Source organism: Pristiophorus japonicus, chromosome 11 (genome assembly GCF_044704955.1).
Source record: "Pristiophorus japonicus isolate sPriJap1 chromosome 11, sPriJap1.hap1, whole genome shotgun sequence".
Classification (NCBI taxonomy): domain Eukaryota; kingdom Metazoa; phylum Chordata; class Chondrichthyes; family Pristiophoridae; genus Pristiophorus; species Pristiophorus japonicus.
The window spans coordinates 34,626,002-34,644,056 of NC_091987.1; the positions used below are offsets into that span (position 1 = coordinate 34,626,002).

The 18,055-nt window shown below is 47.0% G+C and overlaps 1 protein-coding gene across 5 annotated transcripts in view; it reads left to right on the top strand.

Moving 5' to 3' along the window:
* Positions 1-18,055, top strand: part of LOC139276009 (cilia- and flagella-associated protein 47-like) — a 1,107,008-nt gene that overhangs the window by 924,434 nt on the left and 164,519 nt on the right. For all 5 annotated transcript variants that reach the window (XM_070893331.1, XM_070893333.1, XM_070893335.1 and 2 more), the window contains 2 exons: positions 7,179-7,335; positions 9,030-9,125. In XM_070893331.1, coding sequence (XP_070749432.1) covers positions 7,179-7,335; positions 9,030-9,125 — 253 coding nt within the window. The remainder of the gene's footprint in view (positions 1-7,178; positions 7,336-9,029; positions 9,126-18,055) is intronic.

Here is an 18,055-nt window from a genome sequence, read left to right on the forward strand (position 1 = left end):
TGACCACAGCCATTGTGCACATCACGTGCTCGACTCCAGAGTGTCGCTGGAGGAAGAGAGGCCAGGTTGTCGTTGGAAGAAGGGAGGCCTGATCGCTGTTGGAAGAAGGGAGGCCAGGACGTCGTTGGAAGAAGGGAAGCCCGGTTGTCATTGGGAGCAGGGAGGCCCGGTCGTCGTTGGATGAAGGGAGGCCTGGTCATCGTTGGATGAAGGGAGGCCTGGTCATCGTTGGATGAAAGGAGGCCTGGTCGTCGATGGATGAAGGGAGGCCTGGTCGTCGATGGATGAAGGGAGGCCTGGTCGTCGTTGGATGAAAGGAGGCCCGGTCATCGATGGATGAAGGGAGGCCCGGTCATCGATGGATGAAAGGAGGCCCGGTCATCGATGGATGAAAGGAGGCCCGGTCATCGATGGATGAAAGGAGGCCCGGTCATCGATGGATGAAAGGAGGCCCGGTCGTCGATGGATGAAGGGAGGCCTGGTCGTCGCTGGATGAAGTGAGGCCCAGTCGTCGATGGATGAAGGGAGGCCTGGTCGTCGCTGGATGAAGTGAGGCCCAGTCGTCGATGGATGAAGGGAGGCCTGGTCATCGATGGATGAAAGGAGGCCCGGTCGTCGATGGATGAAGGGAGGCCTGGTCGTCGCTGGATGAAGGGAGGCCTGGTCGTCGCTGGATGAAGTGAGGCCCAGTCGTCGATGGATGAAGGGAGGCCCAGTCATCGATGGATGAAGGGAGGCCTGGTCGTCATTGGATGAAAGGAGGCCCGGTCATCGATGGATGAAGGGAGGCCTGGTCGTCGATGGATGAAGGGAGGCCCGGTCATCGATGGATGAAGGGAGGCCTGGTCGTCGATGGATGAAGGGAGGCCTGGTCATCGATGGATGAAAGGAGGCCTGGTCGTCGATGGATGAAGGGAGGCCTGGTCATCGATGGATGAAGGGAGGCCTGGTCATCGATGGATGAAAGGAGGCCTGGTCGTCGATGGATGAAGGGAGGCCTGGTCGTCGCTGGATGAAGTGAGGCCCAGTCGTTGATGGATTAAGGGTGGCCAGAACATTGTCGATGGATGAAGGAGGACCCAGTTGCCGATGGCTGAAGGGAGGCCCGATCACCAATGGAGGAAGGGATGCCCGGACGTCGCCGATGAGTTGGAGGCCTAGAGGGAAGGCTCATGCGTGAGGTAAGACCAAATCTGTTTTTGAAGCTGGTCGAAGGTTCACCACTGCTGAGATCGCCGGGGGTTGCTTGGAGCAGCTGAGTCGTCCATGGGAAACGAGAAGCGAGGGTCCAGCTGGAGGAACTTGGCAGCGAGGAGGTCGGCCTGGAAGGTAGGCCGCAGCTGTGGGGTGTGGGTTGGGCAGTGGGCCCTTGCAGCACGGTTTAAGGGGTAAGTAGAGTACTTTGAGGGTCGGTGTTAGGACCAGAGGGGGCTTAGATAGTGAGGGGAGGGGGAGGTTTGAGGAAGAGGGAGATGGAAGATGGCATCAGATAGTCAGATGAAGGGTTCTTCGGGGAGAGCTCCCTAGGGAGCTGCTATCCCACAGTAGGCTTGTTTCGGCTGCCTCCAAAAGTTTGTTGCCATCCTCCGCCTGCTCCGAAGCCGTGATCCTGACCAACGGATCCACCATAGACCCAATCCACGTCCGGACTGGGGTGAAGCAGGGCTGCGTCATTGCGCCAACCCTCTTCTCGACCGTCCTCGCTGCAATGTCCCATCACATGCTCAACAAGCTCCCCGCTGGAGTGGAACTAAACTATAGAATCAGTGGGAATCTGTTCAACCTTCGTCGCCTCCAGGCTAGATCCAAGACCGTCCCATCCTCTGTCATCAAACTACAGTATGCAGATGACGCTTGCGTCTGCACACATTCAGAGGTGGAATTCCAAGCCATCATCAACATCTTCACCAAGGCCTCCAAAAGCATGGGCCTTACACTAAACATCCATAAGACAAAGGTCCTCCATCAACCTGACTCCACCACACAGCACTGCCTCCCCGTCATCCAAGTCCACGGCATGGCCTTGGATAATGCGGACTACTTTCCATAGCCTACTATCAACAAGGGCAGTGATCGACGACGTGGTCCAACACTGTCTCCAGTGCACCAGTGCAGCCTTCGGTCATCTGAGGAAGAAAGTGTTCGAAGACTAGGCCCTCAAATCTGGCACCAAGCTTATGGTCTACAGAGCTGTAGTGATACCCGCCCTCCTGTATGGCTCAGAGATGTGGACCTCAAATCGCTGGAGAAATACCATGAATTATGTCTCCACAAGATCCTGCAAATCCTCTGGGAGGATAGACGCACCAATGTCAGTGTTCTCGATCAGGCCAACGTCCCCAGCATCGAAGCACTGACCAGCTCAGTTGGGCAGGCCACATCGTCCGCATGCCCGACACAAGACTCCCAAAGCAAGCACTTTATTCGGAACTCCTGCACAGCAAGTGATCTCTAGGTGGGCAGAGGAAACGCTTCAAGGACACCCTCAAAGACTCCTTGATAAAGTGCAAGATCCCCACCGACATCTGGGAATCCCTGGCCAAAGACCGACCTAAGTGGAGGAAGGGCATCCGGGAGGGCGCTGAGCACCTCGAGTCTTGTCGCCGAGAGCATGCAGAAAACAAGCGCAGGTAGCGGAAGGAGCATGCGGCAAACCAGACTCTCCACCCACCCTTTCCTTCAATGACTGTCTGTCCTACCTGTGACAGAGACTGTAATTCCCATATTGGACTGTACAGTCACCTGAGAACTCACTTTTGGAGTGGAAGCAAGTCTTCCTCGATTTCGAGGGACTGCCTATGATGAGGCTTGATGAGCTGGATTGTACTATAGGGTTGTCTGTATCAGTCAAAGATACCGCTACCTTGAAATTCTTTGCAAATGGATTTTTCAAGACACCATTTGGTGATTTATGCCACATTAGCCAGGCAACAGCTCACTAATGAATAACACAATTCACTGATGCTCTCTTTAGGCAGGTGGCACACTTCATTTCCTTACAAATGGAACCAGAAAAGCAAAGCGAGAGAGAGCTATCCAATTATCCAGACTGGTAGGTTTCCCACAGGTGCGAGGGACAACTGACAGAATCCATGTTGCACTCAAAATTTGATCAATAGGAAAGGCTCTCATTCCATTGATGTGCAGCTAATACATGATGCAAAACACTTTATCCTGCATGTTAATGCCCTCTGCACACAAAATAAAGGCACTTCACACCTGCCTGTTCTCCCCCACCACCCTCACAAAGACTGCTGCTTATATATTGAGGGATAAATATTGGGCAGCACATTTGGGATAACTCTCCTGCTCTACTTTGAAGTAATGCCATGGGATCTTTTACATCCACCCGAGAGACCAGATGGGGCCTCGCTTTAATGTCTCATCCGAAAGATGACACCTCCGACAGTGCAGCACTCGCTCAGTGTCTGGAGTGGGACTTGAATCCACATCATTTTGACTCTGAGGCAACCATACTACTAACTGAGCCACAGCTGACATGAACTGATGAATCAGTGATAGCTATCACTCTATAAGTCACCACTGTCCATATTACCTCCTCCTGGACAGTAACTTTCTCCAGGATGTTCTTTATGTTGTGAGGAATTTGCTGCAACTTCTTCATGATCTCAACCATGGAAACGATGTCCATTATTGTGATTGTTCTTTTGAATACTAGGCCCCTGAGATCTGGGTTCATAGGCCCTTCCTCCCTGGTCAGTTGTTTCCCCAAGGTGGAACTGGAAATCGGCCAATTTGCCATGCCAGCTTTATGCCCTGTTGGAAAGTTGAAAATCTACCCCAGTGTCAGTTGCTCTTGAAGAAATTATGGAGGAATGTAAGAGGAATGCAATACTTTGAAAACACACATGAAGCTGTCACAACATGTGATGCCCCTTTACCTGCCTTCATCAACCCTCTCCTGCCATCTCGGCTCTGACTTCACTAGTTCTCATAGCAGCCAGAATTTTCTGGGGTCCATGCGGGTCAGGGTGAGAAATTTGAAATAGCTTGCAGTGGGTTAGGAAACGGGCGTCAACCTGTCCCACGCGCCTTTCCCTTGGGCGCGTTTGCCAGCACGGCAGAGACCCGAACGGCAGAGGTGGGCGAGCTAACTTAAATCATTTTAAGTACTTGTCAGACACCTTGAGTCTTTTTAATCCTGCCTTTCAAATTTCACTAGTTGACCACAGGACTCACGTAGCTCGGGAATCACATCTGTCAACCTGAGGCGGAAGTTGAGTGGCCATTGATCCAGCTGATTAGTGCACAGCATGAAAAGTACAATAAAAGCTCCCAACTCACAGCTGATCACTTTCTTCAGGCAGAGTTCTTGCTGACTGCATGGCCAGCACAGATTTAGCTTTCTAGAGCCTGCAAGTGTTTCCAGCAAAGACGACATCCAGTGTCACCTCATTGGTAGAACATATTACATCATTGACCAATTTATTCTGTCATCTCTATTGACCTGCCATCAGCGTGGGTGCCGAATATACTGTCTCACCTTGGTCCTCAGAATTGGACCAGACACACCAGAAGCACAAACAACAACATCACCAACCTTCGCCTCAACCACCTGATGCTGCACAGGACAGAGGACATCAGCGCAGGGCTGCACCGTGCAGGAAGTGATACCCCTAAAACAGGGTATACAGGCAGAGGATGAACTTCCTCAAAATGAATCAGTCAAAGGAAGCTCAGGCTTTCACTCCAGGTAGTGGCAGATATTTGCACACTGCTGTAGCAAGACTTGCAGTGGACACATCTTACCAGTGGCTTTCAAAGTCACCAGCCCCCTCAACTTCTTCACCTCAGACTCTTTCCAGGGATCTGCAGCAGACATTTGCGGCATCTCGCAGTCGGCCACCCACAGATGCATCACACAGGTCACCGATGCCCTCTTTGACAAGTCAACCAATTATAACAACTTTGCCACTGATGAAGCCAGTGTTACTGAGCATACGCTCGGCTTTGGGGCTCTGGCTGGCTTCTCACAGGTGCAGGGTGTCATCAACTGAACACGTGGCCATCAGGGCACCCCATCATCACCAGGAGTCTTTGTCAACTGCATGGGCTTCCACTTCCTCAAAGTGCAATTCGTCCGCAATCATAGGAAGATCATCATGCATGTGTGTGCCAGATTCCCTGGCAACTTCCATGTCTCTTTCGTCCTGCACAAGTCCAGGCTTCCTCAGCTCTTCGCTCCTCCAAACAGACTTTCCAGCTGGCTGCTTGGGGCAAGGGGTATCCACTGAAGACATGGCTCATTACACCCTCGAGGAGGCCAAGTACTGAGGCTCAAGAGAGATATTTCAACCAGATGTGTCATAGAATAGACAATAGGTATTATGCTCATAATAAAGGATGAAACTGAGTACTATAAGCAATGAGTAAGTGTGACCTTAGATTCTTTAATTAGACTCCAGAGTGCAAGTACCGCATGGGTGGCCTTCTTATATACAGTGCTCCCAAGGGATGCTGGGATCTCTTGGGATTCCAACAGGTAGGCCCTCTGGTGGTGGTGTGATACAGGTTGCCAAGGGTTAAATACATAACAATAGGCATGCTGAAAATATGCTGCAGATGTCTTGACAGATCTGGAGGAGCTCTTCAGTACACACCAGCCAGGGTCTCCAGAATCGCGTGGTCTGCTGCACCCTGCACAACATAGCGCAGCAGCGAAGATTCGCGCTGTATGAGAAGCAAGTTGCTGAGCGCACAGCTCCTTCTTCAGAGGAGAAGGAGCAGGAGGAATCTGCAATCCAGATCCCACCAATACCCGAGCACATTGTTGCCCGGGAGACCAGGAATGGACTTATCATGGCCAGATTTACTTAACTTTCCGCATTACACCCATATGGCTGCCATATGCTGTGTCAGGTTGGCACAACAATCCCACAGCAACACCATAAAGCATCCCTACAATGACCAAGCCATTTCTTTCACACTGACCACCATTGCTGGAGGTAACGTTATGTCTCACCATTCACTCCAACTCACTAAGCTACTTCCAACCATGCACACAAATTTGTCCAGGACCAGAAAGTGGTGAAAATAAAGATTTTTATGTATGACATTACAGTAACGGAAACTTTACAGAATCATTTAACAAAATACCCAAGTGGTTTCCTTGTGAATCTACTTGTGTTTCATCTTTCTCTTACATGTGCTTCTACAAGGTGCTACACCTGTGGTTTTAGCAAACGTAGAGACAACCTGCTCACTTCCCTGCTGTGACTGCTTAGATGCTTTTGGCAAGCGTCCTCTGGGTTTTGGAGCCTTTGATGCCAACGTTAGCACCTCCTGCGACTGTGCAGGGGCAGACTCAGCCAACACGATCCCAGGAGGCATCTGGGGCTCTGAAAGAGGAAAGCCCTCTTTCTGGATGGCCCCCGAGGTTCAGCGCCTGCATGTAGCTGGAGGCTCCTCTGAGGAATTGTCTTCCTCTTTTCCTGGACGGAGTGGGTGGAGGGGCTCTGGATGGACCTGTAGGAGAGTAATGAGATGAGTTCGATATGACACATGAAGAATGGGTACAGATACCATAATGCACATGATGACCATTCAGTGGCTGCTGACATCAGTCCCCATATGAATGGCCAATGTATGCCATTTAGCTGTATGAGATGTAATTCTGACACCAGGTTACTGAGATGTCCTCCTCTCTCTGTCTCCTACCTTCAGCTGCTCGGTGCCTCCAGAAACTTCCAAAGCAGCCTCCTTTGCTGATGTTAGGGTCACCAATGATGACGTTCCACCTCTGGTTCTCTCCCCTCCCTCTAATTGTGGGCTCTCTTTTCCTGCAAGGAGGAAAAGAAGAGAAGGTTGAGTGACAGTGATGGAATGAGTGTAAGGAATGGATCTTTAGAGGGAGATTGTGATGGAGTGGGGTGCCAACGCCAAGTTATTTTAATAAACAAAAAGAGAAAACAAAAGCTGACTTAATTCTCTAATTGTGTGCGCAAATCAATTTTCATTTTTAATTGCTAACAACTCAATTTAAAAAATGAAAAGATAAGTTTGAGCTTCCAATCTACATCCTTCTTTATTGAATATTAATCGTCACTATTAATTACAGATTTTTTTGAAACTGTTGTTGAAAGTAAATTAACTGTTAATGCTGAGAGAAACTTTTGCAGATTTCTCATGTAACTAACTACCTTCCATTCTTTCAACAGTTACAAGAGTGGACATTTCATCTGTCAGGTGTAGGCTTGCTTCCCCGCCAGATGGACCCTGTTAGTATCAGCGCATGTGTCAAATCTCATGCGTCAGTTATCGTGCCCTTCGAGAACCCCACTAATGAGCCTCTTCTGGTGGATGTGGTGCTGACAGGTGATGGTCTCATTTCAGAGCATTGTTTCATCATTTATCTTCTTGAATGTTCATCAATGTTGAAGTAATTTTATAATACTAAAACTCAATAGCAGAGTACATTTTTAAAACATGCTTGTTCGCAAACATGCTTGGGTTAAATATTAGATCTATCACACTCTTAAATGCTTTAATTGGCTTGCCCTAATAGATTTAGTGATCTTATCGAGTAAGTAGCTGAGCAATTCATACCAGGATAATTACAGATTCAAATCACAACCTGTGCTGAGCTAGTTGTTCGTAGCTAGGGCAGCAGTAATGGCATTAAAGTTTATCACAACGCTTCTAGTTTAGGGAGGGGTAAATAATCCAAGGTTCCCAGTGTTGCTTGCTTTCCAATAACTCCTTTGAAAAGTTCACCTTTGAAAGCATTTAATAAAATCAGGATTGGGCTTGACTGGTGCTGGAACTGCTGAAACTTAGGTGGCAAAATTGTCCTTTTTTATAGCTCCTTTAGTGCTCCTGGGGAAATTGCCCCGGAGGTTTGGGGGGGGTCGTTGTGTTGTGTTAGTGCTATGCTCTATGATTTGCGCCCCAGGCTGGCGCACACACGGAGATGTCATCATCGCCATGTGCGCCGACCCCTGACCGCCCCGGGACGACTGGGCGGCGAGGTTAGCCAGCTTTGTGGGTTGCGAAGCTGGCGGACATCTGCTGCCGGTCGCTCCTTAAAGGGTAGGCCATTTGCGCCATGGTACGCCATATCTTTCTGTTGGCCGACTCTTCTGTTGGTCCGGTCAAGGGTGATCCTGGTGGCCCAGTGGCGGTCCAGGAGCACCCCTCCATGAACACGGAGCGCCTCTGTCTCAGTTGAGGAGCAGAAGGGCCGAATTCTACGCGGGGGTTGGAACTTCCTGGCCAGGCGATAAATATCCCGGCCTCAGAAGGTTACCGCCTCCAAATGGGGTGCGGGGCAATTTCGCCCCCTTATTGTTCTAATTGAATAAAGGCTACTTATGTGAGGTATTGGAAGTTAGGTTGTGCCTATGGAATCTTCCTCTAGCAAATAGTTAACTTCAGAAGAGATGGCATAGTAGGAAAATTGCCAGCAAAAAAAGCAATAATAAAAAATACTTTTTTCAATGTGGAAATTTCTCATGATAACAGTAATAGACAACTTGAAAAGCCTTAGAAAGGCATGAAATGCATTTTAAATCTAAATCTACTATAACAAATAACTTTACACCAAACCAACACTAATTTATATCCATTTCTCCAAATACCAAACCAGTATATTTGGATTTTTGCTAGTATTTCCTAGAGTAAATGCATTTAAGAGCTGGAAGCAATCCTTGAAGAAACTACTGCAAACTGCAAACTAGAAATTATTTATGTTGCGTAATAAGAATATAAGATATTCAAGGTGTTTCATTAGTTTTGTTTCTCTTTAGTTTGGCAAGGTTACATAATCAAAATAATACTATTAAAATGACTTTGGTTAAATGTATTGTTATTGCATATCTAATTTCAATACTGAATAAAGTGTTATGTCTAGAATTATCACCTTTATTGTAAAGTATTCTACTATATGTTAATTTACAGCTCAGTTTGAAGTGACATGATAGAAAAAAAATACATTAGTGTTTTTGATGCTTTCCTTTGATAGGCGAGTGAATTGTTGAAGCTTTTTAATCTTTTAATCTTCACATGTTCAGATAATGAACAGGTCTCGCACCATCACAGTCCTTCAGACCTGCTACAATCCATTAACAAAGAGCTTGTTTTCTGCATTCCACTGAAGCAAAATCAAGGTAATGAATTGCCAAGTCTTCTAACAACAGAGTGCAGTACTACAGTTTTCAGATTCTGCACATATTTCATACATGGCATCTTGAAATAATAATTTAATTATATTTCTATTTGTTGAGTATTTTATTAAAACATTTTATTATCTGCTTATAGTGTTGAAAAACTGTATGCCAATGCAGCTATAGAGTGAAATTCAAATGGAAACTACGTAACATGAATCAAAAGTCACAGAACAAACCATTCTGCTAATTGTTATTTTTTTTAAATTGTCTTTAGCTTTTCATTATATCTGTATCCTTGTCACTGTTATTTATTTGTGTTATTGAGTACTGGTTTTGGTTATAATTAATTTTATTAGTGGTATAGTTGTTTCACTTCTCAAAGCCCTACGTAAATTGGAGTATATACAGCATAGTTTCATCGTTACATGACTACAGTACATTGAATGTCTATTTTTTCAAGGGCAGACAAAGCTTGATATTACCAGATCCCCCATTTCTACAGAAAGCTCAAACAAAAGGCAGCTTGACTTTGCACAAGTATTCTACAGGGTTTTTATTGGTCATCAAATTTTTTTAATGGTTAACAAGATTCTTTGTAAAAGAATATGAACTTGCATAATGGTAATAATAACAATGACTTGCATTTATATAGCGCCTTTAATGTAATAACAATAATAATACACAGGAACATTATCAAACACAATTTGACACCAAGCCACATAAGGACAGATGACCAAAAGCTTAGTCAAAGAGATAGGTTTTAAGGAATGTCTTAAAGAAGGAAAGAGAGGTAGCGAGGCAGAGAGTTTTAGGGAGGGATTTCCAGAGCTTAGGGCCTTGGCTTCTGAAGGCACAGCTGCCAATGATGGAGCAATTAAAATCAGGGATACGCAAGAAGTCAGAATTGCAGGAGAGCTGATATCTCGGGCGGAGGGGGTGGGGGGTGGGGGGTTGTGGGGCTGGAGAAGGTTACAGAGATAGGGAGGGCCGAGGCCATGAAGGGATTTGAAAACAAGGATGAGAATTTTAAAATCAAGGTGTTGCTTAACCAGAAACTAATGTAGGTCAGCAATCACAGGGGTAAAGGGTGAATGGGACTTGGTGAGAGTTAGGATATGGGCAGCAGAGTTTTGGATTACCTTAAGTTTATGGAAGGTGAAAGATGGGAGGCTGGCAAGGAGTGCATTGGAATAATTATAGAAAAGGTCTAAATGACAGGTTGGCATAGGTTTTGATCGTCTGAGGAATTTTACAGAATATTCTTTTCCCTTATTTGCTCTGAATTTTTTCTCTGTGTTTTTCTCCCTCCCAGGAGATTACATGGCTGTGGGGATGGGGGTGGGGGAGGTGAGGGGAGGGAAGATGTGTTTAGCCATGATGGTCCAGCCATCATAATGAGAGGCAGCCTTGGTGGACCAGCTGGTCTTTGCCTGTCCGTCAATTTTGTATATTCATATTGTCGTAAGGAACGTCAAATTCTGAATATGGAATGAACGTATGAGTATGGTAATTTCAGAAACAGTTGGATGTTGTGGTGGGAGAATGTAGGTTCTTTCTGGATGGATGATATAAGCTGGGCTGTATGGTTTCCTAATGTGTACCTATCTTGTGATCTTGAAATTTAGTGGCTGAAATTGCCCCTTCCGATAAGGCCTTTGGCCGCCTTTTAAATTCCCTTTCCTCAGAGTCGGAGCGGTGTAGGGGGACCGTTCTGCCCGCTTTCCCGCTGCGGCATGCACGCGCCCCCCCCTTATCGACCGGCAGTGACCCCTTCCTGAAATTGCCCCGCGGGAACATCCCTTTTGCGAAACTGCCCCGCGAGACCGTCACCGCTGCTGGTTGGTGCCCCCGACAGCTTTTTCTGTCGGTGCACTTCTTGTTGGTTGGCGACGTGGCCGGCCTTAAAGGGGAGGTAGCACTGCCGGCATCACCATTTTATTTTTTATTGTCGGCCGACTGTCAGGTTGGCCTGACAATTATGCCCCCGGATTCTTGGGTGCCAGGCCACTGGCCCGGCCGAAACCCTCCCCGGTGGCCCAGTGAACCTATCTGAAAAATATACAGAGCTCAGAGCAGCTCTCCCCTTTAACTGAAGGGGAGAGACATTGTTATGTGTCAGTGCGGCGCTGATGACTGGTCAGGGCGGGTGACCTGCTGCAAGGGCATTTCCACCCCTCAGCCTCCACGGACATACACCCCGACCGAAATAAAGCTTCAAAGTGCCGAATATCGACAGCATCTCCGCTGCATGGTCCGTTTCGGGCAATTTCGGCCCCAATATTATTCTCAAGAATATCAAATAATTATGCTGCCATTTTGTTGCAGAGTTGGAGATTGGACTTGGGTATTCTGAGAGTGAAAACAAATAGTACAAAGAACAAGTGAAACAGAAACAAATGAAGCAAGAAGATACTGAGAACATTTTTTAAAAGAGAAAAGCAATACTTTATTAGGGCAATACTTGGTTGAGGTTCTGCCCACAGCTGCTGACCTTTCGCCGGAAATAGTTTTTTTTTGGCGATTCCTTCGGTCCCGCCCAACTGCCACCCAGGTGCTGCCTGCCGGGAGATATCTCACGGAGGTTTCTCCAGCACTACTTGCTGCTGCCTAGCCATGCGGGAGGCTGGAAATCCTGGATTTTTCTCAGGCACCATGGGCTAAGATCGCCCTGCCGCCCTCCAGAATGACCACTGGCAAAAAGCTGGTCTGAGTTGGCTGTGAGTCGGGTGGCAGGGAGAATCGCTTAGAGTGCTGCAGCACTTCACATCCCGGGTATCGTGCACACGGAGCAGAATTAACAGTGGCACAGAAATAGTAATGTGATGTTCCTCAAGCCGCACACAAAGTTGGGATCTGTAAATCCAGATTGCACCGTTGAAGGGAAGGTGTGGTAGAGCAAGCGGCAACGAGTGTTGAAAGATGGTAAAGCCTCAATGGAGATGCCCGACAAGAGTCTTGAAACTATTTCAGGTGAAAGATATTTAGTGACAGATTGTGACTGTGCAGATGGTATGATCTTGTGTCAGAGAAAATAGGCAAGAGTTTGAAGATGTAAAGCTCTGGCAGGTCTCGGCATGTGATAGTGAGAACTGCATGACATGAGGTGTGGAAGATGGAAAAATACATATAATGGACTGCAATTTCACTGATACACATGTCAACTCAGGGATGGAACTATGCGATGTTTGGCGTGAGAAAAAGTTGAGTGAAGTGCAAGCCTTAATGTGTGCCCTGCAAGTAGGTCAACTGACTCTCATTGAATGGAAGCCTTCCTGCATTGCTGACCTTTACTTGTTGTGGCGAGATGGCCTGATGGCCATTATACAGTAGAATCATAGGTGGAGGGCAAGATATCCCTCATACAGCGGAACACGTGAGGGAGAGCTGTGTTTTTCTCAGAAGGTACCACACATTATGTAAAAATGAGACACTGACCAAGAGTGGTTGAACAATGTGAATTTATTGAAAAGTGCAGAATTCCAAAAGTGACAGAACATCATAACATTAACGAGCATATCCACCACCAACACCCACCCATCTACCCACCACCACCACCTCTCTCCCCCTCCCCCCCCCTCGATGTGAGGCCCATCATCCTCTTCTTCGCTCTGCCTTCAACACAGTGTGCCGGACCCCTGCCCCTAACCGCCTCTGCTTGATCAGGTTGTGCATGAATGTCCATTTTGGCGAGAAGGTAGGGGGCGTGATTGATGGAGCCGACATGTCCAGCTCCTCGGGATCTGTGTGTCTTGAGGGTGTGGGGTAGGGGGCTTGCATGACCTGGCCAGAAGCCATCGCTTGCCTCATCGACTCGACAGACTCGGTGTTGCACTCCACCGCACTAACACTGACATGATAGGTCCAAGTCAGCATGGATTTGTGAAAGGGAAATCATGCTTGACAAATCTTCTGGAATTTTTTGAGGATGTTTCCAGTAAAATGGACAAAGGAGAACCAGTTGATGTGGTATATTTGGACTTTCAGAAGGCTTTCGACAAGGTCCCACACAAGAGATTAATGTGCAAAGTTAAAGCACATGGGATTGGAGGTAGTGTGCTGACGTGGATTGAGAACTGGTTGTCAGACAGGAAGGAAAGAGTAGGAGTAAATGGGTACTTTTCAGAATGGCAGGCAGTGACTAGTGGGGTACCGCAAGGTTCTGTGCTGGGGCCCCAGCTGTTTACAGTGTACATTAATGATTTAGACGAGGGGATTAAATGTAGTATCTCCAAATTTGCGGATGACACTAAGTTGAGTGGCAGTGTGAGCTGCGAGGAGGATGCTATGAGGCTGCAGAGTGACTTGGATAGGTTAGGTGAGTGGGCAAATGCATGGCAGATGAAGTATAATGTGGATAAATGTGAGGTTATCCACTTTGGTGGTAAAAACAGAGAGACAGACTATTATCTGAATGGTGACAGATTAGGAAAAGGGGAGGTGCAACGAGACCTGGGTGTCATGGTACATCAGTCATTGAAGGTTGGCATGCAGGTACAGCAGGCGGTTAAGAAAGCAAATGGCATGTTGGCCTTCATAGCGAGGCGATTTGAGTACAGGGGCAGGGAGGTGTTGCTACAGTTGTACAGGGCATTGGTGAGGCCACACCTGGAGTATTGTGTACAGTTTTGGTCTCCTAACTTGAGGAAGGACATTCTTGCTATTGAGGGAGTGCAGCGAAGATTCACCAGACTGATTCCCGGGATGGTGGGACTGACCTATCAAGAAAGACTGGATCAACTGGGCTTGTATTCACTGGAGTTCAGAATAATGAGAGGGGACCTCATAGAAACGTTTAAAATTCTGACGGGTTTAGACAGGTTAGATGCAGGAAGAATGTTCCCAATGTTGGGGAAGTCCAGAACCAGGGGGTCACAGTCTAAGGATAAGGGGTAAGCCATTTAGGACCGAGATGAGGAGAAACCTCTTCACCCAGAGAGTGGTGAACCTGTGGAATTCTCTACCACAGAAAGTAGTTGAGGCCAATCACTAAATATATTCAAAAGGGAGTTAGATGAAGTCCTTACTACTCGGGGGATCAAGGGGTATGGCGAGAAAGCAGGAAGGGGGTACTGAAGTTTCATGTTCAGCCATGAACTCATTGAATGGCGGTGCAGGCTAGAAGGGCTGAATGGCCTACTCCTGCACCTATTTTCTATGTTTCTATGTTTCTAATGAGCTGGTCCATGCTGTCAGTATGGTGTTGAGTAAAGGTCGCGATGCTGGCAGCTATCCCAGCCATGGTTTGCAGCAGATCGCGATCTAGGTCGACGTTTGTCCTTGATAGCTGGACTATCTTGTCAATGGCCGCGAGCCGTCCTGCATCCTCAGGTGATTGTTGAGTCTGTGTGGGTGAATGCGGCGTGGTTGATTTAACGCCATGGCTTCTGCGCCTGCCAGCACTTGTTCCTGGTTCATCCAGTTCAAACCCATGAATTCTGACCCCAACACCGAGGCTCTCCGGACAGGTGATACACATTTCAGGAGGCTGGTGTCTTCTTCTTGCAGCTCCTTGAGCTCAATTGGCTCTACCACGGGCCCTTCTCCCTCCTGGTCTTCCTGACTCTGAGTGGCGGAGGACATGGGTGATCTTGGGAGGGGGGTTGGATGAATGAGCCGCTGTCTTGCGCTGGTGACAACATCGGGGTGGGAGAACACTTCTCCTTTGTGTGCCAGAGGTAGATGGCGTGCATTGTTCATTGCTGTCCGACTCACCATCTGCAAGTAGAGGACAACATTTCATTCTATAGCTGGGGGGTGGGGTTAGTCAGGATGACATGTGAGCCTTCCAATCTCACATTGTATCATCAAGGAGTTCCATCGTTACATGGACACACCAAGAATGGCCGACAAAGTGTGCGTGAAAACGCTTTTGACTTAAGATTGCATGACCTTTCATGACATGAACATCACGCACACTGGAGATTAGTTTAACCTTACCATGCTCTATCACAGGATCTGCATGACCCTTTGTGGTTGCATAGCATTGCTCACCCACCAATGCCAAGGCACGCTCCTGCAGGCTGCTCAACTCGATGACCTCTGCTGGGCCCCCTCCCGTGGCTCTCAGGCTTGCAGTCTTGGATGTCTTTTTCTTCTGCGGAAAGAAACATTGTAGCCTTGACCCCTTTTGCTAATGCCCCACACATACACTCACACGCACAGACATATCTGGCACAGAACCTTTTGGAGTTGTACGAGAGGGCTGCAATAAATGGTTACTCACTCTTGCTGACGCCAACACATCATTCCAACGTTTCCTACACTGGTCTCCATCCCGAGCAATGTTGACCATTGAGGACATGGCCTCACCAATCTCACTCCAAATGCATCTGTATTGGACTGGTGGAGGCTTTCCATGACATCCCGGGTGATGTCTTTATATCTGCACTCCACCTCTGATGCAAGCTCCTCCAGTTCTTCATCATTAAACCAGGGAGCTCTGGGTCTGGTTTTAACAGTCTTCCCTGAAGTTTTTTGTCCACTCATTTTAATTCCCTAGATGGATGGCTGCTGAATACTTTGTTGTTCTCTATTTCCAACACTCTCCCCTCTCGAACTGGCAGGTGCAAAGGAGTGATCAGCATTTAATCGCATGCGCAGATGTCCCAACAGCCCAATTCGCCTCAACAATGACGTCAGCTGGCAAATGAAACTACAAAAAAAACAAGTCTCGTTTATGCGCGGTGCACGGCCTCTGAGGTCTTCCAATTTGAGAAGCCTGTACATACCGCCCACTGCTGCCATTGCCCGCTGACGTCCACTCCCGGCCGCCAACTCTCGCTGCCGCTGCTGCCGACACGACTGCGGCGAAACTCGCTCCCAACTGGTGGCTGTGGGTGGAAAAAAGGTATGTGCCGCCCGGGGATCGCTGAGAAATGGGTAGGCCTTAGAGTCGACCAAGTTCGGGCTCTATAAGTATAATATGACCGTGACAAAATATTTCCTACATACATATGAATGAAATATGCCAACAAAACTATGCGAAGAGTTTAATTGTTTCCGTATTTTTTCTTCTCACAAATGGGTATATATGGAGACTTAAATAGGATATCAGTCAGAAACTATAAAGAAAAATATATGGTATATGGAGAAAATTTGAACACTATTTTTGATGTTTTTGAGCTCATTTTGGAAAATCATGCTGGAAAATGCACTCTCTGTACCAGTATAACTCTATTGAGAACAGCCCAATTTTCTTCAGTGCACTTTCATTACATATTCTCGACGGGCATGCAGAGGGAGCTAATAGCACCCTATTATAGGCAGTTTGTCTCCGGAGAGGAGAAAAATCCAACATTGGTCCAGTAGTTGAAAGGCACCAATGTGACTCACTGCAGTGTCCGAGTCACTGGTGCTTCTTTAGGGCACTGCTCCCACAAATTTAAAGACTTTTCATTTCAGTCATTATGGTCTGCAATCTGGCAAAGGATGACAAAGCTTTTTGACCATGAGGAAAGGAATCCAACAAATGCAGGCCCATGGAAGGAGATGGTCTTGATAGTAAGTACCATCTCTAGAAAAACTCATATGGCTACCCAACTCTGGAAGAAGTTCACTCTTCTCCAGGATAGTCAAGATAACAGGATGTTTCCATAACTTGCAACAATGCATTGTATATTTCTCAGTTACAACTACCTTGCCTTCATTGCAGTAAACATCATCTGCAGCTTACTAGGAATGCGCAGACGGTCACAGAATATCCTTCACACCCATGTCCTTCTTCTGCGAGTGTGCCTTTGCTCACAGCTGAACAAATCTGGAAGCAGTGGAAGACTCGCACAATAGGGATTTCATTGACAGCTCCTGTTCTAAACCCCATTCAGGAATGCTTTCTGAAACCTAGATTGTATTCCATAATATGGCACACAGATGCCTTCATTCACTCTACTTTCTTCTTAAAGTGAAAATAGCCCACAACCAAAGTCAAGGTAGTGCACCTCAGGGCTCCTGTTACAAATCATCAAGTAGTCACCTCCGATCCTCCTATCACTGTAGGGAAGTTTGGGGTTACAATTGAAAGTTCACACAATAGTCGGCACCAAGGAAAGGCACGGTAGTATTAAACAATCCAAGGTTACCAGATTTGTTTTTAACGTGATGTTCTTGACATTGACGGAATTTTTGCAGAATGCTGGCACAAAGGAATAGCAGAATAATCTACAAAAGGGAGTGATGGTAATCATGGAGGACAACTATATGTCAGCAGGTGACAGAGTTAATTTTGTTGCTAGAAGGTGGTCATGTTGCCAGGACTCAATTGGCAATGGGCATGGATCTTAGTCAGATGAAAATCTTTCTTACAAACTGTGCCTGCAGTTATCGGCACAACTCAGTTATTGTTTAATGAGGGAAGCACAGCTATCTCATGCATTGCTGACAGGTAAGGGTGAAGTAGTCTTACCTGGATCTTCAGACAGCCATGGGTGAAGTAGTCTTACCTGGATCTTCAGACAGGCATGCATGCATACAAGTGGGCCGAGAGGCCTAAGGGAGATCCCGTAGGTTCCTGAAGCACAGTCTACAAGATTAAACTTAAAAACTTAAATACTTAAAAATATATGCTTTAAAAATACTGAAACAAACTTTAAAATATTTAAATGAACTTTCAAAATGTCTTAAATATGCTTAAAGTATACTTAAATTATACTTCAAAAAATAGTTTACAGCATGCTTCGAATCCCTCGTGACTTTCAGGTCTGTAGTGCATCTGGCTAGTCCAAATGCCTTTTTCAATGAGGTATGCTTTTCTGCTGGCAGTAGCTATGCCGTGAGGGAAGGAAATGGCCCCTGCAGGAAACCAAGCCCACCTCCTCTTCCCCATGTCATCAATCACATGCAACTATGCGAGAATCTGGCAGACAGAAAAGTCTGACTTGGTGGGCTGGAGATTTAGTGATTGGCCTTCCAACCCCATTAATGCTCCACGACAA